The 26,897-nt window shown below is 48.8% G+C and overlaps 1 protein-coding gene across 1 annotated transcript in view; it reads right to left on the reverse strand.

Moving 5' to 3' along the window:
- The window catches only part of dnah1 (dynein, axonemal, heavy chain 1), a 1,119,271-nt gene that overhangs the window by 634,648 nt on the left and 457,726 nt on the right, over positions 1–26,897 (reverse strand). The window contains exons 26-28 of the mRNA XM_072472076.1: positions 21,172–21,312; positions 13,334–13,497; positions 6,956–7,069 (exon numbers count right to left, since the gene is read on the reverse strand). Of these exons, the coding sequence (XP_072328177.1) occupies positions 6,956–7,069; positions 13,334–13,497; positions 21,172–21,312 (419 nt within the window). The remainder of the gene's footprint in view (positions 1–6,955; positions 7,070–13,333; positions 13,498–21,171; positions 21,313–26,897) is intronic.

Raw genomic sequence — 26,897 nt, forward strand, 5'->3', positions numbered from 1 at the left:
AGGAACTGTTCGTCGCAGGGGGGTGGGGGGGGAGGGTGAAAAAGGGGAAAAATCTGTACAGACTGTACAGTTGATTGTTGGGAAGTATGTTTCCCGGGGTGTTTATTTGCTATAACCAGTTTTGATACATGTTTGTCATAAAATACATTTTTAAAAAACAGTGATCCAGAAAAGAGATCAATGAAAGCTTTCTCAAAGCAGAGGTACTCAGGCACACACGAAAATTCAAGAATACTGTTAGCCTGTTCAAGGTCCTTTTTGGGATTGTCACCTTCCCCAGAGCTGATCTGCTTCCTGCTCAATATGGAACCGGCTAATTTTCCACCCTCCTCAACAGGGGAGTTGTAGAGGGGCATTGGTTAGTCACTTTTAAGTACATGTTTATATTGTACAAAAAAATTTTAAGTCAATTTTTCTACAATTGGTTATTACAGTAGTTTGAATCAAGGAGTATTCTGAAGGTAAAAAACATTTGTCAATCTTCTTAAAAATCTTAAATAAATGTTATGATTTTTCTCAATAATAAAAATTTGTATTATCCAAAGTAGACATTTAAAGAAAATTCAAAAATAAAAAATATATTGAACAAAAATGTGATTAAAAATTGCCAATTAAGTTGAATTCTGTCCCTTCATTACCGTTTTGAATTGAAGGTTTCTGTTGTTACAAACACGCCTGGGGTTGGACTTGATATTTTTGTTCATCGTTGGGGAGTTTTCTAGCTAAATGCAGATTGTGTCATTTAAACAGGCAAATTGTACATAATTTCTCAGCATACATATATTGAAATGATAAACTGTTTTTCTTTAACTTTTATCAGTTAAGGAATTTTTCAGAAGTTACAGGAAAACTTTACTCAGGTAGTTTCCATCAGACAAGGTTAAAATCATTCCCAAACAGAAAGGCAAAGAGAGGGAGAGAGAGAGTCAGTCTTTCATCATTCTAATTTGATTTTTTGGATTGAATTTTGAGGCATAGCAAAATTGAGAGAAATCGAATTTGAGAACAGATCAGAAAGGGTGAATAATTTGAAGTAGGTTACTGAGTGGTGAATGAGGCAGGGAGGTTGGTGTCATAAAATACACCAGTAGATCATGGTGCAGACACACACTGATGGACACACAGTGGGACCAATCAACATACACAACACCGCAGCCAATCACCAGTGAGAGCACACGCACTGTAAAGACAGGGGACATCAGAGTTCCTGCTCATTCGAGTAGCAGCTAGCTAGGAGCACAGAGCTCACAGCCTGCAACACAGACATTCACCATGTGCTGAGTGCATCAACTGGTTAGGACAAGGCAAAGGTCTTTAGTTAAAGCTGGTATTGTATTTACCCACAGTTCAAGTATGTTTAATAAAATAGTGTTGCACTACTTGCTGTATGAAAATCAGCTGCCATATTTCCTACATTACTACATTTGCTACACTTTCAAGCTTTACAGACAATTAAGTATTTTTAAAATGTATGTCATGAAAGGCATGAAATAAATGAAAGCCTTTCAATTTAGTATTTAAGTCTGAGATCTCTGACTAATTAATCTTGAAGTGACAAAGAGACTGTTTACAAAAAATATTAACAAAGGGCAGAACAACTGCTGAAATTCAGATAGGTTATATATTCATTCTTTAAAAAACATCTCTTCCAGTAGGCAGTCAAAAATGTTTTTAAATCATTACATTCCTGTATCACTGCAAATTTCTATAAAACTATACAATAAAGAAGGATCTTATGATGGAACAGGATGGATCAAGCACCTGACTACGTTGTTCTAGCTCTCAGGGATATAGTGAGAATGCAACTTCATGTTTTTCAACTGAAAATAAAAGCAAAATACTGCGGATGCTGCGGTCTGAAATAAAAACAGAAAATTCAGGAAAAACTCAAAAGGCCTGGCAATATCTGTGGAGAGAGAAACAGAGTTAATGTTTCAAGTACTGAAGATTTGTAATATGGGCTTGAAATGTTAACTCTGTTTCTCTCTCCATAGATGTTGTCAGATCTGCTGTGTTTTTCCATCATTTCCTGCCTTTCTTTTAACTTTTTCCTCCTTTTCTTAGTCAGACCTGTCAGATTGAGGACCACTCTAGCTGCTGGGTTGTAGCCAGATATGGGGCAGTGTAAGTGTTGTGTATTCATGTTTGTTCCTAGTTGGAACAAGTGGGCGAGATTCTCCGACCCCCCCCGCCGGGTCGGAGAATCGCCGGGGGTTGGCGTGAATCCCGCCCCCGCCGGTTGCCGAAGTCTCCGGCATCGGAGATTTGGCGGGGGCGGGAATCGCGCCGTGCCGGTTGGCGGGCCCCCCCGCGCGATTCTCCAGCCCGGACGGGCCGAAGTCCCGCCGCTAAAATGCCTGTCCCGCCGGCATAAATTAAACCACCTACCTTACTGGCGGGACAAGGCGGCGCGGGCGGGCTCCAGGGTCCTGGGGGGGGCACGGAGCGATCTGGCCCTGGGGGGTACTCCCACGGTGGCCTGGCCCGCGATCGGGGCCCACCGATCTGCGGGCGGGCCTGTGCCGTGGGGGCACTCTTTCCCTTCCACCTCCGCCACGGTCTCCACCATGGCGGAGGCAGAAGAGACTCCCTCCACTGCGCATGCGTGGGAAGCTGTCAGCGGCCGCTGACGCTCCCGCGCATGCGCCGTCCGGAGATGTCATTTCCGTGCCAGCTGGCGGGGCACCAAAGGCCTTTTCCGCCAGCTGGCGGGGCGGAAATTCGTCCGCCGCCGACCTAGCCCCTCAAGGTTGGGGCTCGGCCCCCAAAGATGCGGAGCATTCTGCACCTTTGGGGCGGCGCGATGCCCGTCTGATTTGCGCCGTTTTGGGCGCCAGTCAGCGGACATCGCGCCGTTTCCGGAGAATTTCGCCCCTTAAGGTCACTTTAAGAGTTCGATCACATGACATACTGATGATGCCATTGGCAGTATAGGAGGGCTAACAGTCAGTCAACACTCGCAGCATGTGTGACAATATCTTCCCAGCAAAGCTCTTGTTTATTTTGTACCTCTATGGTTTGCAAGCTTCTCTTTCAAAATACCAGAAAGAAAACTGGGGACGTGGTGGTCGGAACCCACACAGCAAACACCAGAAAGAGAACTGCAGAAATCCAGTGAAAAAAGAAAAGTTGTTGTTCTACTCTGCTGACATCCAAAAAGGTTGAAGAAGATAAAGCATCAAGCTTTGGAATTCATACACTGAAAGATTCCAGTACTTTGTCCTGACGAACAAACCTTTGAGAGACATAGTAGTTCTTTTTTTAAAAAAATTAAAATCTTTCCAATGAAGGGGCAAATTAGCGTGGCCAATCCACCGAGCCGGCACATCTTTGGGTTGTGGGGGTGAGACCCACTCAGACATGGAGAGAATGTGCAAACTCCACATGGACAGTGACCCGGGGCCGGGATTGAACCGTGGTCCTTAGCACCGTGAGGCAGCAGTGGTAACCATTGCGCCACCATGCTGCTAAGACATAGTAGTCCTCATTTTCCATGGCACAATGGAAGGGAAAACTTTCAACCTCCTGCAAAGTCTAGTGCAACCAGAAAAAACAGGTTTGAAAACCTATCTTGAGATTATGGAGATACTGCAAGGCCACATCACCTCTTGCCATTGCCAAGAGTTTCAGGTTCCATAAACATAACCAACAAAATGGCGAATCAATCACTCAATTTGTGACTAATTTAGAGAAATTCATAGAATCATAGAACCCACAGTGCAGAAGGAGGCCATTCGGCCCATCGAGTCCACACTGCCCCTGGAAAGAGCACCCCACCCAAGCCCCACACCTCCACCCTATCCCCTTTATCCCCATAACCCAGCAACCCCACCTAACCTTTTTGGACACTAAGGCCAATTTAGAAAGGCCAATCCACCTAACCTGCACATCTTTGGACTGTGGGACGAAACCAAAGCACCCGGAGGAAACCCACGCAGACTCCGCACAGACAGTGACCCAAGCCGGGAATCAAACCTGGAACTGTGAAGCAACTGTGCTAACCACTGTGCTACTGTGCTGCCCTTAGCTAAATACTGTGAATTTGAGGATGTTTTGAACAACACCATTAGAGATAGACTTGTGTGTGGGTTAAGAGCTGAAGCTATCCAGAAAAGATTGTTACCAGAAAGCAACTTAGACCTACAGAAGGCTTTAGAAGTTGTGATCTCTCTGAAACTAGCAGCTAAGGAAGTGCAACAATTAAGTTCAAGCACTAAAATCCAAAAGGCATCAGCTGAAACCTGAACGCCAGCACAGGTTCGAAATTGCCATCAATGTGCAAAAACTGGGCACACAACAACTAATTGCTGGAGTAAAGATGCAAAATGCAAAAATTGTGGTAAAAGTGGCACATCCAACCTGCGTGTTGGAGGAAGAAACAACAAGTTTCAACCAAGAACTATAAAAAGCAAGGACCAAATACATCAAGTGAAAAATCGAAAAGAGGGAAAAGTGCCCACGGTACACAAAAAGGAGCGTAAAGGGAACAGAGGCAGTCAATGACAAACTGTTGTTGAAAGTACTGGCCATTGCGGGCACAACAAATAATTACTGGATCACTCCTTTACTGGACGGACTACTGGTGAAAATGGAGGTGGACATTTCATTGGAACCAGAAACAGTTTGCCAAGAGAATTTACGACATATCGCCTCAAAACCCTCAAGGATAATGCTTAAAAGATATAGCGGAAAAGTAGTGCTGTTGAGGGGCCGTTTAAATGTAAATGTGCAGCTAAACCGACAGGCTGCAGACTTGTCCCTGCACGTAGTACCTAATGGGCAGAACCTGGCTGGAGAGAATCAAGCTAAACTGGGCCGAGGTAAACCTCATATCAGATGCCAAAGCAGGCCCAACCAAAAGCCTAAAGAAACTGAAAGCAGTTGGTCCAGAGTACTTGTTAATAGCAGAATAAAGGTCAGTGCTGCTTGAAAGCAGAACATGAGAACAAGATGCAGTCTATAACTAGGGGAAGATAAAGTTTATGGTCTTATGTTGTTGATCTCAATGTTCATAAAATTCCTACAATGCAGGAGGCCATTCGGCCATTCAAGTTTGCACCAACCCTCCGAAAGCGCATTCTACCCAGGTACACTATTCTATCCAACCCGCCCTATCCAAGTAACCTAACCTGCACATCTTTGGACTGTGGGAGGAAACCAGAGCGCCCGGAGGAAACCCACGAAGACAAGGGAGAACATGCAAACTCCACACAGTCACCCAAGGCTGGAATCAACCTCAGGTCCCTGCCACTATGAGGCGGCAGTGCTAACCACTGTGTCACCGTGTTAAGTTCAGAAGGCTGGAAAGTATCTAATCGGAAGATCAGCTGCTGTTCCACCCGCTTCCGTTGGGCATCACTGGAATATTGCAAAGAAACGAGGCAAAGGATTGTAAAATAAATGGGAGGATACTGAGAAGCTTAATGAAAGTGAGAGACCTTGGAGTGAATGTCCACAGATCCCTGAAGGTAGCAGGACTGGCTGATAAGGTGGTTAAGAAGTCTTATGGCCACAACTTGAGTACTATATTCAGTTCGAGTCACCTCATTACAGAAAGCAAGTAATTGCATTAGAGAGGGTGGAGAGGAGTGTGGTAAGATGCACAACAGCCGGACCTTTAGGCCCAATTAACACAGTCAGCCCACAGGCAGGCCTGATGGGAATTGGAACAGCCAAGTTCAAATACACTGAGCAGAGACAGACATCAGGACAAATCTGGGCCTGCCTGTAAACCGGACATCAAGAGATAATCAGTCCCATTCAAATGGATCGATTGTTGTGGATTGCCCAGATAAAGCCTGATTTTCTGGCACCCAGATTTCCCACCGTTACCATATATGGAATAAGGTTACGTGTGGACATTACCTGGAGATGGACCCCTGCGGGTGGCTTCCTGATGTCCTGCGGTTGGGTGTTGTGACCCCTGCCCTGAGAACTCATTGGCTGAGGGCCAGAGAACTTTCTGGAATGGCATGAAGACGGGGATAAGAATCAACCACCAGGATCCTCCCCAATGAAGACTCAACACAGAAGAGGTAACAGAGAAGATTTGACGGCGGACCAGAGGACAGAAGGAAGCAGTGTGCGAGATCCACCTTCGCGGACAGAGGCCCAGAGACAACCGAGACTCAAAGAATTGGACGCAGCGATTGAGTTCATCGGCACATGTAGTATTAGGAATCTTGGGATTATTGTAGTTCGGACAATTTAAGGGGGATAATTGCTTTTACTGTGATTGATCATAAATTTGGTTGAATTACAAACTTGTGTTTGTCCTTTGTTCATCTTGCAAATAAGGGCACCTGGGTAAAACGTCTGAATAATAAACTGATCGAAGTGTCTGAAGTTTTACAGAAAACAGGAGATTTACAAGGATGTTGCCAGGACTGGAATATTGCAGCTATCAGGAAAGATTGGATCAGCTGCGGTTGTTCACATTGGAACAGAGGAGGCTGAGGGAAGATTTGATTTAGATGTACATAATTGTGAGGGGACTGGATAGAGTGAATGGGAAAAGCCTATTTACTTTAGCAGACATGTCTGTGACTAGGAGGCATGGATTTAAAATGATTCGTAGAAAGACGAGAGGGGAGATAAGAAAAAGATTGTCCGGAACTCACTGCCTGATGACCGCATGCTACAACAGAGAATGAAGTGGCTTGCTGACTCCCACTTTGTCATGACCTACTTTGAAAAGGCACTGCAGACTCCAAAGGTTAAAAATTGAATTGTTTAACTTCACATGTAAATACATGTTCTTACCACAATCCTGTCTGCACTTTTTCTCTTTGGCTCTTAACCTGCAGTCACCATTCATAATTTGTCACTTTAATAATTTATAGAAACAACAGCATAGATGAAATACATAAAATATTTAAATGCTTAAACATTCTACCATCAATAAAAATTACCAAATGTAACAATGTAAAATTATGAAAAAAAAAATCCATTTTACCTGTCTGTGAGTGGGGTGATGACTAGGCGACCAGTATTTCCCAGGTATTCATACCCATAGAGAAATTCAGCATTCACTGCACATACACGGAGATCATCCTGTGACCAATAGTACCTGAAAGACAATTTTCCATGCTTGAACATCAATGTCACAAAGATGTGGCGGCATGGTGGCACAGTGGTTAGCACTGCCGCCGCACAGCTCCAGGGACCTGGGTTCAATTCCAGCCTCGAGTGATTGTCTGTGTGGCGTCGGCATTTTCTCCCCGTGTTCTGGTTTCCTCCCACAGTCCAACAAAGTGCAGGTTAGGTGGATTAGCCATGTTGAAATTGCCCCTAGTGTCCAAAGGGTTAGGTGGGGTTACTGGGTTATGGGGTGGAGGCGTGGGCTTAAGTAGGTGCTCTTTCCAAGAGCCGGTGCAGACTCGGTGGGCTGAATGGCCTCCTTGCACTATAAATTCAATGATTCTATGTACATAGCATAATCCATTTACTTATTAAACCCGGTTTTAATGGCTTCCTGAGATTCAGAAATCAATTGAATGAGCTTGCAAAACTATTTGTGCTTTCCTACACACAAAACGACTCCACCCCTGATGAAAGAAGGTATTATACTGAATTATCACATAGTTCAGCGATGATTATCCTCTCCTTAATCAGGTACCCCCACTCAATGTTATGTTCTGGTGCTTGGTGTATCAATATCTTCTTTAGTCAACAATGCAAATCCACCACCTTTTCCTTTCTGTCTGTCCTTCCGAAAAACTGAATAGCCCTCAATGTTTAGTTCTCATCCTTGGTCACATCGGAGTCATGTCTCCGTAATTTCAACTATACCATACCCCTTTACACCTATCTGCGCAACTAATTCAACCATTTTATTTTGAATACTCCGGCGTTCAGGTACAAAACCTTAAGGCTATTCCTTTTGACGTTCCTTGTCCCATCCCTACTATTTTTTACTGTGTCCTTATCTGATTCTGGCTATTGATTTCTCTGCCTATCAATTTTCTTATTTCCCTTGCTGTCTTTTTCTCTTGTTCTTGATTCCCCTTGCTCAAGACTTACATAGGTTCCCATTCCTCTGCCATATTAGTGTGCCCCCCCTCCCGCACCCATGAGATATATTAATTCCTATGGGAACTGACATACAGCACAATGAAACAATTATTCAGAATCTGGATAATTAGTAAATATGGATATGTGGTGTTCAGCTTAAGGGTTTTATGTTATCCATGTAGAGCTTTGTCCTGTAACCTGATTTACTGGCCGGGATTCTCCGAAATCCCAGCCAAGTGTTGAAGCCGGCGTCAAAACCGGCGCGAGCGACGCCGGAGTCAACGGGCCTCCCGGCCCGGTCATTCTCCCCTTCCTAGGGGGCTAGAATGGCGCCGGAGTGCTGTGTGCTACTCCAATGCCGAAAGCCGGCCCTACAGGCCAGCGCGGCTCCGCGCATGCACTCCACGGCCGACGCGGGTCCGCGTGACGGCCATCTCCACGCTGGCGCATGCACGTGGTAGCCGGCCACCACGCAACATGGCGCAGACCTACAGGGGCCCGGCGCGGAGGAACATAGCCCCCCTCCCCCCCACCCCCCGGAATGAGCGCGCCCGCCGATCGGGTAGCTCATCGTGGAGGCCCCCCCCCCGGAGTCGGCTCACCCTGCCCCCCCACCAGGTCGGCCCCCACAGCCAGAACCCCGAGGTCCCACCGGGTAGGACTATATGTAAACCACGCCGGCGGGACTCGGCGGACACTGGGCACGTCGAGCGCGGAGAATCGCCACGGGGGCCGTTTTCAATGGCCCCCGACCGGCGCCGTGGCGACCACGCGTGCATGATTGCCGCCAATTCTCCGGTCACCGGGGAATCGGCAGGCCGGTGTAGGGGCGGCGTGGCGGGTTTCTCGCGCCCCTCCCCCCCGGCGATTCTCCGACCCGGCGCAGGCTCGGAGAATCCCGGCCACTATCTCCCATTTCAGAAAATCAACCGTTGTCTAGAACTATTGTCTAATTTACAAAGACTATCGACTGAGTTTCTTGACCAAAGATTTTGACCATTGCATTGTGTAATTGTATCAATTTCGGAAAGTAGGTGAAAAATTCACCACCATTTGCTTTCTGGTATCTTGATATAATGAGGCTATGGTGGTCAACCCCTAATCTCTGTTGCGTATTGTGGTGACGTGCCCCTTTATTGAAGGGGGGCGTGAGTTATCGTGGGTCAAATGACCCATCAGGCCAATTGTGGAGAGGCGGTTATTTGACAATTGGAATTGACAGTTGGAATTGACAGTTGGGGTCCATGAATCATGGAGTTCAGAAGCATTCTTATCTGTGTCCTGTATATAACTATTTCGCTCAATAAACAACTTGTTACTTTATCTGTCTAGCTGGTCGTCTTTACTTTGCAGCTATTACACATACACTGAGGCACATCCGGGAGGGGGAGACTTACCTGGACACTGTGTTTCAGGAGGCAGTCACACCTGTCAGAGTAAGTAGTTTAAATCCTGCTAGTGGCCAGGGACAGCAGGGTGTGACTGCAAGTCAGGCAGGTAAAGGAAACCAGCAGTCAGGAACTCAGGAGCCTCAGCCCTTGACTCTGTCCAACAGGTATGAGACACTTGCTCCCTGTGTGGATGGCGAACAGGGCTGCAGGAAGGATGAGTCAGCTGACCAAGGCACCATGGTTCAGCAGGCCATTCAAGGGGAGGGAGTAAATAGGCAAGTTGTAGTTGTAGGGGATTCTATTATCAGGGGGATAGATAGTATCCTTTGTGAGCAGGATAAAGAGTCCCGCATGGTATGTTGCCTGCCCGGTGCTAGGGTGCGGGACATCTCTGACCGGCTTGAAAGGATACTGGAGAGGGAGGGGGAGGATCCAGTTGTTTTGGTCCATGTCGGTACCAACAACATAGGCAAGTCTAGGAAAGAGGACCTGTTTAGAGATTATAAAGAGCTAGGATTCAAATTAAAAAACAGGTCCTCAAGGGTCATAATCTCCAGATTACTGCCCGAGCCACGTGCAAATTGGCATAGGGAGGCAAGAATCAGGGAAGTTAACACGTGGCTGAAAGAGTGGTGTGGGAAAGAGGGGTTCCTTTTCATGGGACACTGGCATCAGTTTTGGGACAGGGGGGACCTATACCGTTGGGATGGTCTCCACCTGAACCGAGCTGGGACCAGCGTTCTGACGAAAAGAATAAATAGGGTGGTCAATAGGACTTTAATCTAAAGATTGGGGGGAAAGGGAAAGTCAGGGAACCAAGAGGTGAAGTAATCAGTGGGAAGCGTAGCTGCTTAGGAATACAAAAAAGCACGAAAAGACAAAACTCAGGAGAGGTTACGATAATCCCCATCCCACAAAATATGACACAGTGTATGGAAAGGCTCAGTAAACCAAGGTCCACCGCACTAAGAAAACAAAAAGGGACGGTCAATAGAGAATTAAAGGTGCTATATTTAAATGCGCGCAGTGTACGGAACAAGGTAGATGAGCTTGTGGCCCAGATTGTGACTGGCAGGTATGATGTGGTAGGCATCACAGAAACATGGTTGCAGGGGTTCAGGACTGGCATTTAAACATCCAGGGATTCACAACCTATCGAAAAGACAGGGAGGTGGGCAAAGGGGGCGGGGTTGCCTTGTTAATTAGGAATGAAATTAAATCAATAGCACTAAATGACATAGGGTCAGATGATGTGGAGTCTGTGTGGGTAGAGTTGAGGAACCACAAAGGCAAAAAAACCATAATGGGAGTTATGTACAGGCCGCCTAACAGTGGTCAGGACCGGGGGCACAAAATGCACCACGAAATAGAAAGTGCATGTCAGAAAGGCAAGGTCACAGTGATCATGGGGGACTTCAATATGCAGGTGGACTGGGTAAATAATGCTGCCAGTGGACCCAAGGAAAGGGAATTCATTGAATGTTTACAGGAGGGCTTTTTGGAACAGCTTGTGATGGAGCCCACGAGGGAACAGGCCATTCTGGACTTAGTGTTATGTAATGAGCCAGACTTGATTAAAGATCTTAAAGTAAGGGAGCACTTAGGAGGCAGTGATCATAATATGGTCGAATTCAATCTCCAATTTGAAAGAAAGAAGGTAGAATCAGATGTAAAGGTGTTACAGTTAAATAAAGGTAACTACAGGGGCATGAGGGAGGAACTGACGAAAATCGACTGGGAGCAGAGCCTAGTGGGAAAGACAGTAGAACAGCAATGGCAGCAGTTTCTGGGAGTAATTGAGGACACAGTACAGAGGTTCATCCCAAAGAAAAGAAAGGTTATCAGAGGGGGGATTAGGCAGCCATGGCTGACAAAGGAAGTTAGGGAATGCATCAAAGCAAAAGAGAAAGCCTATAATGTGGCAAAGAGTAGTGGGAAGTCAGAAGATTGGGAAGGCTACAAAAACAAAAAGAGGATAACAAAAAGAGAAATAAGGAAAGAGAGGATCAAATATGAAGGTAGGCTAGCCAGTAACATTAGGAATGATAGTAAAAGTTTCTTTAAATACATTAAAAACAAACGGGAGGCAAAAGTTGACATTGGGCCGCTCTAAAATGACGCTGGTAATTTTGTGATGGGAGACCAGGAAATAGCTGAGGAACTAAATAAGTACTTTGCGTCAGTCTTCACAGTAGAAGACATGAGTAATATCCCAACAATTCCGGAGAGTCAGGGGGCAGAGTTGAATATGGTAGCCATCACAAAGGAGAAAGTGCTAGAGAAACTAGGAGGTCTAAAAATTGATAAATCTCCGGGCCCAGATGGGCTACATCCTAGAGTTCTAAAGGAGCTAGCTGAAGAAATAGTGGAGGCGTTAGTTATGATCTTTCAAAAGTCACTGGAGTCAGGGAAAGTCCCAGAGGATTGGAAAATCGCTGTTGTAACCCCCCTGTTCAAGAAGGGAACAAGGAAAAAGATGGAAAATTATAGGCCAATTAGCCTAACCTCGGTTGTTGGCAAGATTCTAGAATCCATTGTTAAGGATGAGATTTCTAAATTCTTGGAAGTGCAGGGTCAGATTAGGACAAGTCAGCATGGATTTAGTAAGGGGAGGTCGTGCCTGACAAACCTGTTAGAGTTCTTTGAAGAGATAACAAATAGGTTAGACCAAGGAGAGCCAATGGATGTTATCTATCTTGACTTCCAAAAGGCCTTTGATAAGGTGCCTCACGGGAGACTGCTGAGTAAAATAAGGGCCCATGGTATTCGAGGCAAGGTACTAACATGGATTGACGATTGGCTGTCAGGCAGAAGGCAGAGAGTTGGGATAAAAGGTTATTTTTCGGAATGGGAACCGGTGACGAGTGGTGTCCCGCAGGGTTCAGTGTTGGGGCCACAGCTGTTCTCTTTATATATTAACGATCTAGATGACGGGACTGGGGGTATTCTGGCTAAGTTTGCCGATGATACAAAGATAGGTGGAGGGGCAGGTAGTATGGAGGAGGTGGGGAGGCTGCAGAAAGATTTAGACAGTTTAGGAGAGTGGTCCAAGAAATGGCTGATGAAATTCAACGTGGGCAAGTGCGAGGTCTTGCACTTTGGAAAAAAGAATAGAGGCATGGACTATTTTCTAAACGGTGACAAAATTCATAATGCTGAAGTGCAAAGGGACTTGGGAGTCCTAGTCCAGGATTCTCTAAAGGTAAACTTGCAGGTTGAGTCCGTAATTAAGAAAGCAAATGCAATGTTGTCATTCATCTCAAGAGGCTTGGAATATAAAAGCAGGGATGTACTTCTGAAGCTTTATAAAGCATTAGTTAGGCCCCATTTAGAATACTGTGAGCAATTTTGGGCCCCACACCTCAGGAAGGACATACTGGCACTGGGGCGGGTCCTGCGGAGATTCACACGGATGATCCCAGGAATGGTAGGCCTAAAATACGATGAACGTCTGAGGATCCTGGGATTATATTCATTGGAGTTTAGGAGGTTGAGGGGAGATCTAATAGAAACTTACAAGATAATGAATGGCTTAGATAGGGTGGATGTAGGGAAGTTGTTTCCATTAGCAGGGGAGACTAGGACCCGGGGGCACAGCCTTAGAATAAAAGGGAGTCACTTTAGAACAGAGATGAGGAGAAATTTCTTCAGCCAGAGAGTGGTGGATCTGTGGAATTCATTGCCACAGAGGGCGGTGGGGGCCGGGACGTTGAGTGTCTTTAAGACAGAAGTTGATAAATTCTTGCTTTCTCGAGGAATTAAGGGCTATGGAGAGAGAGCGGGTAAATGGAGTTGAAATCAGCCATGATTGAATGGTGGAGTGGACTCGATGGGCCGAATGGCCTTACTTCCGCTCCTATGTCTTATGGTCTTATGGTCTTATGGTCTTATATCATCCAAATCTTTGTAGTGATAAAGTGGGCTTTTACCTGAGCTGACTAATCCATTCAAAGTCATTCACGCTTTGAACATTTTCCTCCAGCAAGTTAGCCACTACGTCCTTAGCATGTACTTCAATCACAATCAGTGCTGATAATATGGTTCTCTGCATTCTGGTCAGCTTCCCTCTCACGAGGCCGACCAAATTATTCAGCTATTTAAAAACAAAAGAAACTTAGAAGTCATTGGAAAGAAACTTTGGGTTAATGAACATTTATTACCGAAGTAGCATATGAGATATGTGAGGAAGAACCTACACTTGAGATAAATATTCAAAAGGAAATATTATTTTTAAAATTGTTAACAAAATTAAAAGTTAAAAAGTTACCAGACCCAGATGGTACACATTCCAAATACAGAAGGAGGTTGGAAGGGAGATGGTGGGGGCACAACTATCATTTTCTGATAATCTTGAGAAGCAGGTATTGTGCCAAAGTACTACACTGAGGTAAAAATTTGTTCAATGGAAGGAAAAAGATTTATGGTAAGAATAATAAAATCAAGATAGTATGAATGCTGACTATCTGAAACAAAATCAAAGTGCTGGAAAAACTCAGCAGGTCTGGGAGCATCTGTGGAGAGAGAAACAGAGTTAATGGGCGAGATTCTCCGACCCCCCGCCGGATCGGAGAATCGCCGGGGGCTGGCGTGAATCCCGCCCCCGCCGGTTGCCGAATTCTCCGGCACCGGATATTCGGCGGGGGTGGGAATCGCGCTGCGCCGGTTGGCGGGCCGCACCCCGCGATTCTTCGGCCCGGATGGGCCGAAGCCCCGCCGCTAAAATGCCTGTCCCGCCAGCGTAGATTGAACCACCTACCTTACCAGCGGGACAAGGCGGCGCGGGCGGGCTCCGGGGTCCTGGGGGGGGGCGCGGGGCGATCTGGCCCCGGGGGTGCCCCCACGGTGGCCTGGCCCGCGATCGGGGCCCACCGATCCGCGGGCGGGCCTGTGCCGTGGGGGCACTCTTTCCCTTCCGCTTCGCCACGGTCTCCACCATGGCGGAGACGGAAGAGACTCCCTCCACTGCGCATGCGCGGGAATGCCGTCAGCGACCGCGAACGCTCCCGCGCATGCGCCACCCGGAGATGTAATTTCCGCGCCAGCTGGCGGGGCACCAAAGGCCTTTTCCACCAGCTGGCGGGGCGGACATTCGTCCGCCGCGGGCCTAGCCCCTTAAGGTTGGGGCTCGGCCCCCCAAGATGCGGAGCGGCGGCGCGATGCTCGACTGATTTGCGCCGTTTTGGGCGCCAGTCGGCGGACATCGCGCCAATACCGGAGAATTTCGCCCAATATTTCAATCCGATAGGTCTCTTTTTGGAAATGTGCTTTTGTTTGTTAGCTTCACAGGAATTGTGGGATGAAATATGTGGACTCAAAAACTTGAGCTGGTTAGAGAAGTACTATAAATTTTATTATTTTAACTGAGTTGTGAGGAAATCATAATGAATAGATAAAGGGTGTTGCATGTTAATTCTCAGAAACGTTATAAGGTCTCAAATAGGACACTAATTACAAAGATTAAGGACTCTGAATCATCATAGGACAGTATGACGTATTTATTTACTGAATTAGCAAGCATTAATTTTGAGGTTAAACATTACAGGATAGAAGAACATGGGCGTCATTCTCTGACCCGCCGTGAATCCCGCCCCCGCCCCCGCCGAAGTCTCCGCTCCCGGGGCCCACCGATCTGCAAGCGGGCCAGTGCCGTGGGACCACTCTATTCTTCCGCGTCGGCCGCTGTGGTCCTCCGCGATGGCCGGTGCGGAGCTGATCCCCCCTGCACATGCGCTGGGATGACGCCAGCACACGCTGGCGCTCCTGTGCATGCGCCAACTCGCGCCGGCTGGCGGAGGCCCTTCGGCACCGGTTGGTGTGGCGCCAAGCCCCTTCCCCGCCAGCCGGCACGGCGCAAACCACTCCGGCGCCGGCCTAGCCCCTGAAGGTGGGGAGGATTCTGCACCTTTGGGGCGGCCCGACGCCGGAGTGGTTCACGCCACTCCTTCGCGCCGGATTTGCCCGCTCTGCCGATTCCCGCAGAATCCCGCCCAGGGTGTCACTGTACGCGGACGACTTATTGTTAGATATATCAGAGCCTAGTGCGTCGATGGGGAATGTAATGGAGCTTCCCTGAACTTTTGGGTTCTTTTCAGGGTATAAATTAAATCTGGAAAAGAGTGAATACTTTGTGTTGTCCTGGCCGGGATGGGGGTGGGGGTGGAGGGCTGCATTCCACAGGGCGGCAAACCCATTTCAGGTACTTGGGGGTGCAAATGGCGCAGGACTGGTGGTTGGGGGGGGGGCTTCATAGGTACAATTTTACTAGTTTGGTGGGGAGGGTAAAAGCAGATTTAGCCAGGTGGGATAACCTCCCTCTGTCATTGGCAAGTCGGGTGCAGGCGATTAAAATGAATGTGCTGCTGCAATTTTTGTTTTTATTTCAGTGTCTGTCGGTGTTTTTGCCGAAGGATTTTTTGAAAGAAGTAGATAAGCTGATCACCTCGTTTATTTGGGTTGGGAAGGTAGACAGGATTAGGAAGGTGGTTCTGCAGAGAGAGGAGCAGGCGGGCAGGGGGGTTTGGCCTCCTGATTTATTATATTACTATTGGCCATCGAATGCCGAAAAGGTGAGGAGTTGGGTTGGGGATTGTGGTGAACGTATTATAGTAACCATTCACCACTGTGCAGATCCGGGGGTACACTCGCGGTACAGGGCGTCGAATACGCAAACTTTAAGCTATACGTACTCCCCGATCTCTGCGCTCCTCTTCTGTTGGGACTGGACTTCCAGTGCAACCTCAGGAGCCTGACCCTGAAGTTCGGCGGGCCCCTACCTCCTCTCACCGTATGTAGCCTCGCGACCCTGAAGGTCGACCCTGCCCCGCGCTTCGCAAATCTCACGGCCGACTGTAAACCAGTTGCCACCAGAAGCAGGCGGTACAGCATCCAGGACAGGACTTTTATCAGGTCCGAGGCCCAGCGACTCTTGCGGGAAGGGATCATCCCCGGATAGCAGACATGGTGAATCAGAGTGTTCTCCACGGTAGATCTGAAGTCCGCATATCACCAGCTCCCAATTCGTCCGGAGGACCGCCACTACACGGCCTTTGAGGCAGACGGCCGCCTCTTCCACTTCCTACGGGTCCCCTTCGGCGTCACCAACGGGGTCTTGGTCTTCCAAAGAACGATGGACCGAATGGTGGACCTGTACGGGCTGCGGGCCACATTTCCGGACCTGGACAACGTCACCATCTGCGGCCACAACCAGCAGGACCACGACGCCAACCTCCAGAAGTTGCTCCAAACCGCCCAAGCCCTCAACCTCACTTATAACAAGGAGAAATGCATTTTCCACACAACCAGACTACCCATCCTCGGTTACGTCGTGGAAAACGGAGTTCTAGGGCCTGACCCCGACCGTATGCGACCCCTCCTGCAACCCCCCCTTCCCCACTGCCCCAAGGCCCTGGAAAGGTGCCTTGGGTTCTTTTCTTATTACGCCCAGTGGGTCCCCAACTATGCGGACAAAGCGCGCCCACTGATCAAAGCCACCATCTTCCCGCTGGCGGCTGAGGCCCGCCTGGCCTTCAGCCGCATCAAGGCAGATATTGCCAAGGCTGCGATGCGCATGGTGGACGAGTCCATCCCCTTCAAGGTGGAGAGCGATGCATCAGAGGTCGCCCTCGCCGCCACCCTTAATCAGGCAAGCAGGCCAGTAGCATTTTTCTCCCATACCCTCAAACGCCTCTGAAAGTCGACAATCCTCGGTCGAAAAAGAAGCCCAAGCAATCGTGGAAGCTGTACGGCACTGGAGGCACTACCTCGCTGGTAGAAGGTTTACCCTCGTCACCGACCAACGGTCGGTAGCCTTCATGTTCGACAACACACAGCGGGGCAAGATCAAGAACGATAAGATATTGAGGTCGAAGATTGAAGATTGAATTCTCCACCTATAATTACGATATAGTGTATCATCCTGGGAAGCTCAATGAGCCCCCAAATGCCCTGTCCCACGGCACATGCGCCAGCGCGCAAGATGACCAACTCCGGGCCAACCACAATGACCTCTGCCACCCGGGGGTCACCCGGCTTCTCCACTACATCAAGGCCCGCAACCTGCCCTACTCCACCGAGGAGGTCAGGGCCATGACCAGGGACTGTCAAATCTGCACGGAGTGTAAGCTGCACTTCTATCGACCGGATAAGGCCCACCTCAGTATCGACTTCAAAGGGCCCCTCCCCTCTGCCAACCACAACACGTATTTCCTCAACGTCGTTGACGAATTCTCCCACTTTCCCTTTGCAGTCCCTTGCCCCGACATGACCGTGGCTAACGTCATTAAGGCCCTACATTGTATCTTCACCTTGTTCGGATTCCCCACTTACGTCCACAGTGACCGGGGCTCCTCGTTTATGAGCGACGAACTGCGTCAGTACCTGCTCGGTAAGGGCATCGCCTCGAGCAGGACTACCAGTTACAACCCCCGGGGAAACGGACAGGTGGAGAGGGAGAACGCGACGGTATGGAAGGCCATCCTCCTGGCCCTGCGGTCCAGGAATCTCCCAGTCTCCCACTGGCAGGAGGTCCTCCCCGACGTGCTCCACTCCATTAGGTCACTCTTTTGCACAGCCATGAACGAGACCCCTCATGACCGCCTGTTTGTTTTCCCAAGGAAATCCACCTCCGGGGTCTCGCTTCCGTCTTGGCTGAAGACACCAGGGCCCGTCCTACTCCTCAAACACGTAAGGAGCCATAAGTTCGAACCCCTGGTCGAGAGGGTCCAGCTCCTTCACACCAACCCCCAGTACGCATACGTAGAGCACCCCGACAGCCGACAGGATACGGTCTCCCTCAATTCCTGGCACCCGCAGGATCCTCTACCATCACCCCAACCTACCCCCCTCAACCTACACTGAACAGTGCCCTCGCCCCTACATGGCCTCGACACCCCCTCCTATACTCCCTCCCCCCTTCGCCGACCTACAGGAATGAAGCTCCTGAAGACAACACGCTCCCGGAGTCCACACCTGTGCCCGCTTCGACGAGTTCACCACCCAAGCCGCACCGACGAGTTCGACACACGTGCCCGCTGCAAAACCAGAGCTCCGGCGAGCGCAGCGCACGATCAGGGCACTGGACAGACTGAACCTGTGGACCCTTCACCCCCGCCGGACTTCAATTTTTTTAACAGCGGGTGAATGTGGTGAACGTATTATAGTAACCATTCCCCACTGTACTACATTGTATCACGCTGTTGCCCATGTGGGCTCCACTTATGGACCATGGTACTGTACTACACCGATTGTATCATGTTGGTGCCCTTGCGAGCTCCGCCCCTGGCTCCGCCCCCTTGAGGGGAGGTATAAAGAGCAGCTGCCCTGTAGGCGGCTCTCAGAGCAGAGCAGTCGCAGGCAGGCACTGTTCTAGTTGATTAAAGCCTCTGTGCACTTCTATTCTCTGTCTCGAGTGAATTGATGGTCGCCTCAGGGGGAATGGGGAAAGGGGTGGGGTATTGGCGATCTACAGGAGGATTTTTGGGGAGGATGAGGAGTCCATGGAAGGGATCAAAGCCAAGTGGGAAGAAGAGTTGGGGGAGGTTATGGAAGGCCGTTTGCGGTGTGAGGTGCTCCGGAGCGTGAACGCCTCAACATTGTGCACGAGGTTGGGGTTGATACAGCTGAACGTTGTGCATTGGCCGCACCTCACGAGGGCGAGGATGAGCCGACTCTTTGAGTGAGTGGAGGGCATATGTGAGTGATGTGGGGGAGCCCTGCAAACCACGTACATATGTTTTGGTCCTGTCCGAAGCTGGAGAAATATTGGAGGGAGGTTTTCAGTGTCATCTTGGTGTGCCCAATACACAACCTTCAGCTGTATCAGCTCCAAGAAGCAATTTTCAGGGTGTCAGACCAGCCAGGGTTGCAGGCGGGTGCTGGACAGATGTTTTAGCCTTCGCCTTGCTGATTTCCCGGAGGCAGGGCCTGTTGGGGTGGAGGTCAGCTTCTCCGCCCTGTGCCTCGGCTTGGCGGGAGTATCTACTGAAATTTATGACTCTCGAGAAGGTGACATTTGAGCTGAGGGGGTTGAAGGACGGGTTCTACAATTCATGGGGACTGTTTATTATGCACTTTCGAGAATTGGTTGCCATCGAACATTGGGGGGGGGGGGAGAAGGGGAGGTTGGGGTTATTGTTGTTCTTGAGTACACTGTGTACTGATTGATTGTTAATTTTCTTTCCTTTTTACTTGGAATTGTAGCCATCTGGGATGGCCACTTCCAGAATACAAAATGGATGCGCACAAAGACTGTAGGGAACTGTGGACAATGTTAGGAAAGCAAGCAGGCACAGAGCCTGTGTGCATATTGGAACGACAGCTCCCAGACGGAGCTGAAACTATAGGTCAATTAACATATTGATGGCCCATCTCCGGGAACAAAGGAAAGACACTCAAGCAACCGATACTGCTCCAGACATCCCGGCGCCAGTTCCCCAAACGAAAGCACAAACAAAGCAAGGCCAACGGCCACTAAAGACACGCCCAGCCATCAGGGCACCCACCCCTTTATTGGTCAAGATCAATACCAGTGATCGAAAAGCAGCCCAATTAATTGGGGCCAAGTTTAAGGCCCGCCTAAAAATGCGCGAAGCCCCTCTGGGTATAAGAAGGAACCCCCACGAGAGAATCCCTTCTTGGACTTGGCTCTCAAAGCGGAGAGAGCCATCCATCAGCTGCACCAGAAGCAAGTAAGTCCAAAGTCAATGCTCGCTACCAGATGGACGGCCTTAGCAATTCTCCTGTACCACTTTGAATCCAACAACCTCAGATCCGAACAACGGTCATTGTTCCTCTGACTGAGTGGGCACCCGAAGCTAAGTATAGGCGTTAGCGTTAGAGATAGTTAAGTTTGTAGTACTTTGTACATGAATAGATATTACTGTGTGTGTAAATAAATAGTATTGACTTTGAACTAACTAACTGGTGTATTGGCTCTTTGATCAGTATTCGGGTTTGAACCTTGTGGCGGTATCGAGAGATACCTGGCGACTCTAAAGTAAACATAATTAGGATTAAGGACGGCGACCATATTGACCACCATATTCATAACTAGAGAAACAGAGCAACAGAATGTACGGGTGATGTTTTTGGTCTGTATACTGAATGGGGTGCTGTTTGGGGGACTGGTACTGCATTTGTTCTTGTTTGTTTTCTTTTGTTGTTTATTTAATCCAAATGTTGAAAATGAGGAGAATCATAAGATTTTTTTTTAAATGTATTGGATCTGCTCTTGAAAGGGTCTCTCTCCAAAAGCCTCCATACAGCTAAGCAAGTAATCTATTTTGTTAATGTTATTTATCAGTGGCATTTGAACTGCATCGGGTTTTTTAATTGGAATTAGTGGCAGGTATAGATAGTAAGTTCAAATTCTTTCCTTTTATTTAAGAACTGTTTAACTGATAATTGTAAAGCTATTTCTATGGTGCTAATATGGTTAATTATGTGTTTAAATTTAAGTTTTTTTTTTAACATAAAAGATTTCAATTGGTCAAAGTCTGGTCCGGTATCCTAACACGTCTGTCAATTAATGTTATTAGTTACTTGTAAACTGAATAGCTTTTACATTAATATTTATCCTAAATGCATCTTGATTATCAAAAGTGACTTACAGTCAATTACAGTGAAATTTGTGGTCAGTACACATTATAACTATACAAAAAATATAATAATCCTGTATATTTTATATATTATCCTAAATACATAAACTTCATTCATTCCATAGTATCCACCATTATTCTGCATTTTAACTAACAGTTGATGCCATACAAACCTGACTGCTAAGCTTTGGGAAGAGTCTGCTTCCCAGATCACCAGTCTGGAGTGCTTCAGATACCTCCATGGTCCAGAAAGTCTGGCAGCCTGCAATAACCACCTGTCCAGGCCAGATCAGGACCCACTCTGTACGAGCAGTCTACATAAAATAGCATAGTATTAGTGTATACATTAAGTTCATTATTAATACTAATCATCAGAAAGCCTCAGAATGCAAAGCTGATTCAGCACTCAAGACCTCTGAATTTACCAATTCTGCAAATATGGGCCGGGATTCTCCTCCACCAGGATTCTCCGTTATACTGGCGCCCAGGTGTTTCCCGACGGCGTGGGGCTGCCCCACAATGAGAAACCCCATTGACCGGCCGGCGTAACAGAGAATCCCGCCGGCCGGTCAGGGCGGAAACGTGGCGTGGCGGGGCCGAGAAACCCGCCCACGATTTCAGTAAGCAAGCAGTCAGTCTTCAGAACAGGCTCCAGAGGATGATGGCAGAAGCAGATAATACATACAAACTTAATAGGTTTTATCAAGAAAATAATATTTTGGAATACAGTACAGGAATACTTTGAGTCATAACACGTGATACTTGAATCATGGTTTGGAGAATAATAATAATAATCTTTATTATCACAAGTAGGCTTACATTAACACTGCAATGAAGTTACTGTGAAAAGCCCCTAGTCGTGACTTTGGACCCATGGTTCCCAAAACTCTCTCTCATTGGGTGTTTCTCCATTTTATGACTAGGTCTGTTTAGACTAATTGATGGAGATTGACTGTTATGATTACCAGCAGATGAACTAGATGGATCACGGCCATTTTTTGTCTACTCCTAAATGATTCTGCTCTTAATGATCAAATTTAAAATGATTTCTCGTTGAAAATAAACAGTTGTGGACATGAATTTATCTTTTTTTAAAAAAATATATTTTATTAAAGTTTTTCGATCAAACAAAAATTTCCCATTTTACAACTTTGTAATAATACATACATTGATCGTTTTTTAAATAAATAATATGCTAACTAACGGCAACTGCCAACAACAAAATAAGAAACAACAGAAATAATAACTAAAATAGTAACTTTGTGAAATCAAATATAAATAACTAATATATAAACACACACATAAAACCCCTGAAGACCCGGCCTCCACACCCGGGGGCTTAGCTTCTTTCCACATAAGTAGAATCCTTCGCTGGGCTACTAGGGACGCAAAGGCCAACACGTCGGCCTCTCTCGCCTCCTGCACTCCCGGCTCATCTGCAACCCCAAATATAGCCAACCCCCAGCTTGGTTTGACCCGGACCCCCACCACCTTCGAGATCACTTTTGCCACACCCACCCAGAACCCATGCAATACCGGACATGACCAAAACATGTGGGTGTGGTTCGCCGGGCTTCCCGCGCATCTCCCGCACCTATCCTCCACTCCAAAAAATCTACTCAGCCTTGCTCCCGTCATGTGCGCCCTGTGTAGAACCTTGAATTGTATTAGGCTGAGCCTGGCACACGAGGACGAAGAGTTTACCCTACTTAGGGCATCTGCCCACAGCCCCTCCTCAATCTCTTCCCCCAGCTGCTCCTCCCATTTTCCCTTCAGCTCCTCTACCATCGTCTCCCCCTCGTCTCTCATTTCCCTATATATATCTGACACCCTACCATCACCCACCCATGCCCCCGAAATCACTCTGTCCTGGATCTCTTGCGCCGGGAGCTGCGGAAATTCCCTCACCTGTTGCCTCACAAATGCCCTCACTTGCATATAACGAAATGCATTCCCAGGTGGCAACCCATATTTTTCTGTCAGTGCTCCCAGACTCGCGAACGTCCTGTCTAAGAACAAGTCCTTCAATTTTGCAATTCCTGCTCGCTGCCAAGATTTAAATCCCCCATCTATCCTTCCCTGGACGAACCTATGGTTGTTCCTTATCGGGGACCACACTGAGGCACCCGTCACTCCCTTATGTCGTCTCCACTGCCCCCAAATTTTCAGAGTTGCCACCACCACTGGGTTTGTGGTGTATTTTTTCGGGGAGAACGGTAACGGCGCCGTCGCCAGTGTTTTTAAGCTAATTCCCCTACAGGACGCCATCTCCAGTCTTTTCCACGCCGCTCCTTCCCCTTCCCTCATCCACTTACATATCATTGACACGTTGGCGGCCCAATAATAATCACTTAGACTCGGCAGTGCCAGTCCCCCTCTGTCATACTGCGCTGCAGGAACCCCCTCTTTACTCTTGGGGTCTTTCCAGCCCACACAAAGCTCATAATACTCTTGTCCACCTTCTTAAAAAAGGCCTTTGTAATCAGTACAGGGAGGCACTGGAACACAAAAAGAAACCTCGGAAGGACCACCATTTTAACCGCCTGCACCCTGCCCGCCAATGACAGGGGCGCCATGGCCCACCTCCTAAAGTCCTCTTCCATCTGCTCTACCAGTCGTGCCAAGTTAAGCTTATGCAAGGTTCCCCAGTTCCTGGCCACCTGGATCCCTAAATACCGGAAATCTCTTCTTACCCTCCTCAACGGTAAATCGTCTATTCCCCTGCCCTGTTCCCCGGGGTGCATCACAAACAGTTCACTCTTCCCCATATTCAATTTATATCCTGAAAATTCTCCAAACTCCCTGAGTGTCTGCATTATCTCAGGCATCCCCTCCACTGGGTCCGCGACATACAACAACAAATCATCCGCGTATAATGACACCAGATGCTCTTCTCCTCCTCTCAGTACCCCCTCCACTTCTTAGAGCCCCTCAGCGCTATGGCCAATGGCTCAATTGCCAACGCAAACAGTAACGGGGACAGGGGACATCCCTGTCTTGTACCCCTATATAGTCGGAAGTGGTCAGATCGCTGCCTATTTGTAATCACACTTGCCACCGGGGCCCTGTACAGGAGCTGAACCCATCTAATGAACCCCTCTCCAAATCCAAATCTCCTCAGTACTTCCCACAGGTAGTCCCACTCCACTCTATCAAATGCTTTCTCTGCATCCATCGCCACCACTATCTCCGCCTCCCCCTCCGGTGGGTGCATCATCATCACCCCCAACAGCCTCCGTATATTAGCATTCAATTGCCTCCCTTTAACAAACCCCGTTTGATCATCATGCACCACCCCAGGGACACAGTCCTCTATCCTCGTCGCCATCACCTTGGCCAAAAGCTTGGCATCTACGTTCAAGAGGGAAATAGGCCTGTATGACCCGCACTGCAGCGGGTCTTTGTCTCTTTTCAGGATCAGCGATATCGTCGCCTCCGACATCGTCGGGGGTAGTGTCCCCCTTTCCCTAGCCTCATTAAAGGTTCTCGTCAGAAGTGGGGCCAGCAGGTCCACGTTTTTCCTATAGAACTCCACTGGGAACCCATCTGGTCCCGGGGCCTTCCCTGCCTGCATGTTCCCAATTCCTTTTACCACCTCCTCCACCTCAATCTGCCTCTCGTAAAATACCTTAAACACCCCGTTCACCCTCTCCGCTCCCCGTTCCATCTTTCCCTCCTCGTCTCTAACCCCTCCGATCTCTCTCGCCGTCCCCCTCTTCCTAGGTTGTTGGGCCAGCAGCCGGCTCGCCTTCTCTCCATACTGCACTCCCTGTGCCTTCCTCCATTGTGCCTCTGCCTTACCCGTGGTCAACAAGTCAAAGTCTGTGTGCAATCTCCGTCTTTCCCTGTATAGCCCTTCATCTGGAGCCTCCGCATATTGCCTATCCACCCTCAAAATCTCCCCCAACAATCTCTCCCTTTCTTTACCCTCTTGTTTCCCCTTATGGGCCCTTATGGAGATCAGCTCCCCTCTAACCACTCCCACCTGGACCTCTCCGTCATCATTGATCTCTAGGTATCTTTCAATACATCCCCTCACCCTTACACATACCCCCTCGTCCGCCAACAGTCCCATATCTAATCTCCAGAGTGGGCGCTGCTCCTTTTCCTCTCCTACTTCCAGATCTACCCAATGTGGGGCATGATCTGAAATGGCTATAGACGAATACTCCGTTCCTGCCACCTTCGGGATCAGCGCCCTTCCCAGGACAAAGAAGTCTATCCGGGAGTACACTTTGTGGACATGGGAGAAGAAGGAAAACTCTTTACTCCTTGGTCAAGTAAATCTCCAGGGATCCACTCCTCCCATCTGCTCCATAAAGCCCTTAAGCACCTTGGCCGCTGCCGGCCTCCTCCCGGTCCTAGATCTGGACCGGTCCAGCCCTGGGTCCAGCACCGTGTTGAAGTCCACCCCATTACCATCTTTCCCATCTCCAGGTCCGGGATGCGCCCCAACATACACTTCATAAAGTTCGCATTATCCCAGTTCGGGGCATATACGTTCACCAGCACCACCGTCTCACCTTGCAATCTGCCACTCACCATCACGTATCTACCCCCACTGTCCACCACTATGGTCTTCGCCTCAAACAATACCCGTTTCCCCACCAGTATTGCCACCCCTCTATTTTTCGCATCCAAGCCCAAATGGAATACCTGTCCCACCCATCCTTTTCTTAATCTGACCTGATCCGCCAGTTTCAGGTGCGTCTCCTGAAGCATGACCACGTCTGCCTTTAGCTTCTTTAGGTGCGCAAAAACCCTTGCCCTCTTAATCGGCTCATTCAACCCTCTCACGTTCCACGTGATCAACCGGGTTGGGGGGCTCATTACCCCCCCCCCCCCTCGTCGACTAGCCATCCCCTTTTTTAGACCAGCTCCTCACCCGGTTCCCGCGCACCCGCTTATCCCCCGGACGGTGCCCTCCCGTCCCGACCATCCCATCCCGTAACAGCTTCCCCTTCCCCTTAGCAGCAGCAACCCAGTTAACCCCCCCCCCCCCGCTAGATCCCTCTCTAGCTTAGTTGCTCCCCCCATATTGCTTCCGGAAGTCAGCAAACTCTGGCTGACCTCGGCTTCCCCCGTTAATCCTTAGCCTCCCATTATGTGAGGCCCCCTCCTTCCTGCGCCCCCTTTTCCCGCCACAATTTCCATAGCGCGGGAACAAAGCCCGCGCTTCCCTCTCGGCCCCGCCCCTGATGGCGCAACTCCCTCTCTCCTTCCCCCTCCCCTTCCCCACCGGCGCCCACATTTCTTCGTGTCCCCCCCCTTCGAGGGGAAAGAAAATTTTCCCCCATCTGATTCACAGTCCCTTGCCACCACCTCGCTACTTCATTTCAAACACTCTTTCTCAGATCTAGTCCAACTTCTCCTCTTCAGTAAATGTCCACGCCTCCTCTGCCGTCTCGAAGTAGTGGTGTTTACCCTGGTGTGTAACCCACAGTCTTGCCGGCTGCAACATTCCGAATTTCACTTTCCTCTTGTGGAGCACCGCCTTGGCCCGATTGAAACTCGCCCTCCTTCTCGCCACCTCCGCACTCCAATCCTGATACACGCGGATCACCGCGTTCTCCCACCTGCTGCTCCGTGTCTTTTTCGCCCATCTCAGGACCATCTCCCTGTCCTTGTAGCGATGGAACCTCACCACTATCTCCTGCCTTTGGTCTTCTCACGAGGACTCGGTACGCTCCCTCCACTTCCAGGGGGCCCGTCGGGGCCTCAGCTCCCATTAAGGTATGGAGCATCGTGCTCACATACGCCCCAACGTCCGCTCCCTCTGCCCCTTCGGGAAGACCCAAGATTCTTAAGTTCTTCCTCCTCGAGCTATTTTCCAGGGCTTCCAGTCTCTCCATACACCTCTTATGCAGTGCCTCGTGCGTCTCCGTCTTCACCACCAAGC

Source organism: Scyliorhinus torazame, chromosome 13 (genome assembly GCF_047496885.1).
Source record: "Scyliorhinus torazame isolate Kashiwa2021f chromosome 13, sScyTor2.1, whole genome shotgun sequence".
Lineage (NCBI taxonomy): Eukaryota > Metazoa > Chordata > Chondrichthyes > Carcharhiniformes > Scyliorhinidae > Scyliorhinus > Scyliorhinus torazame.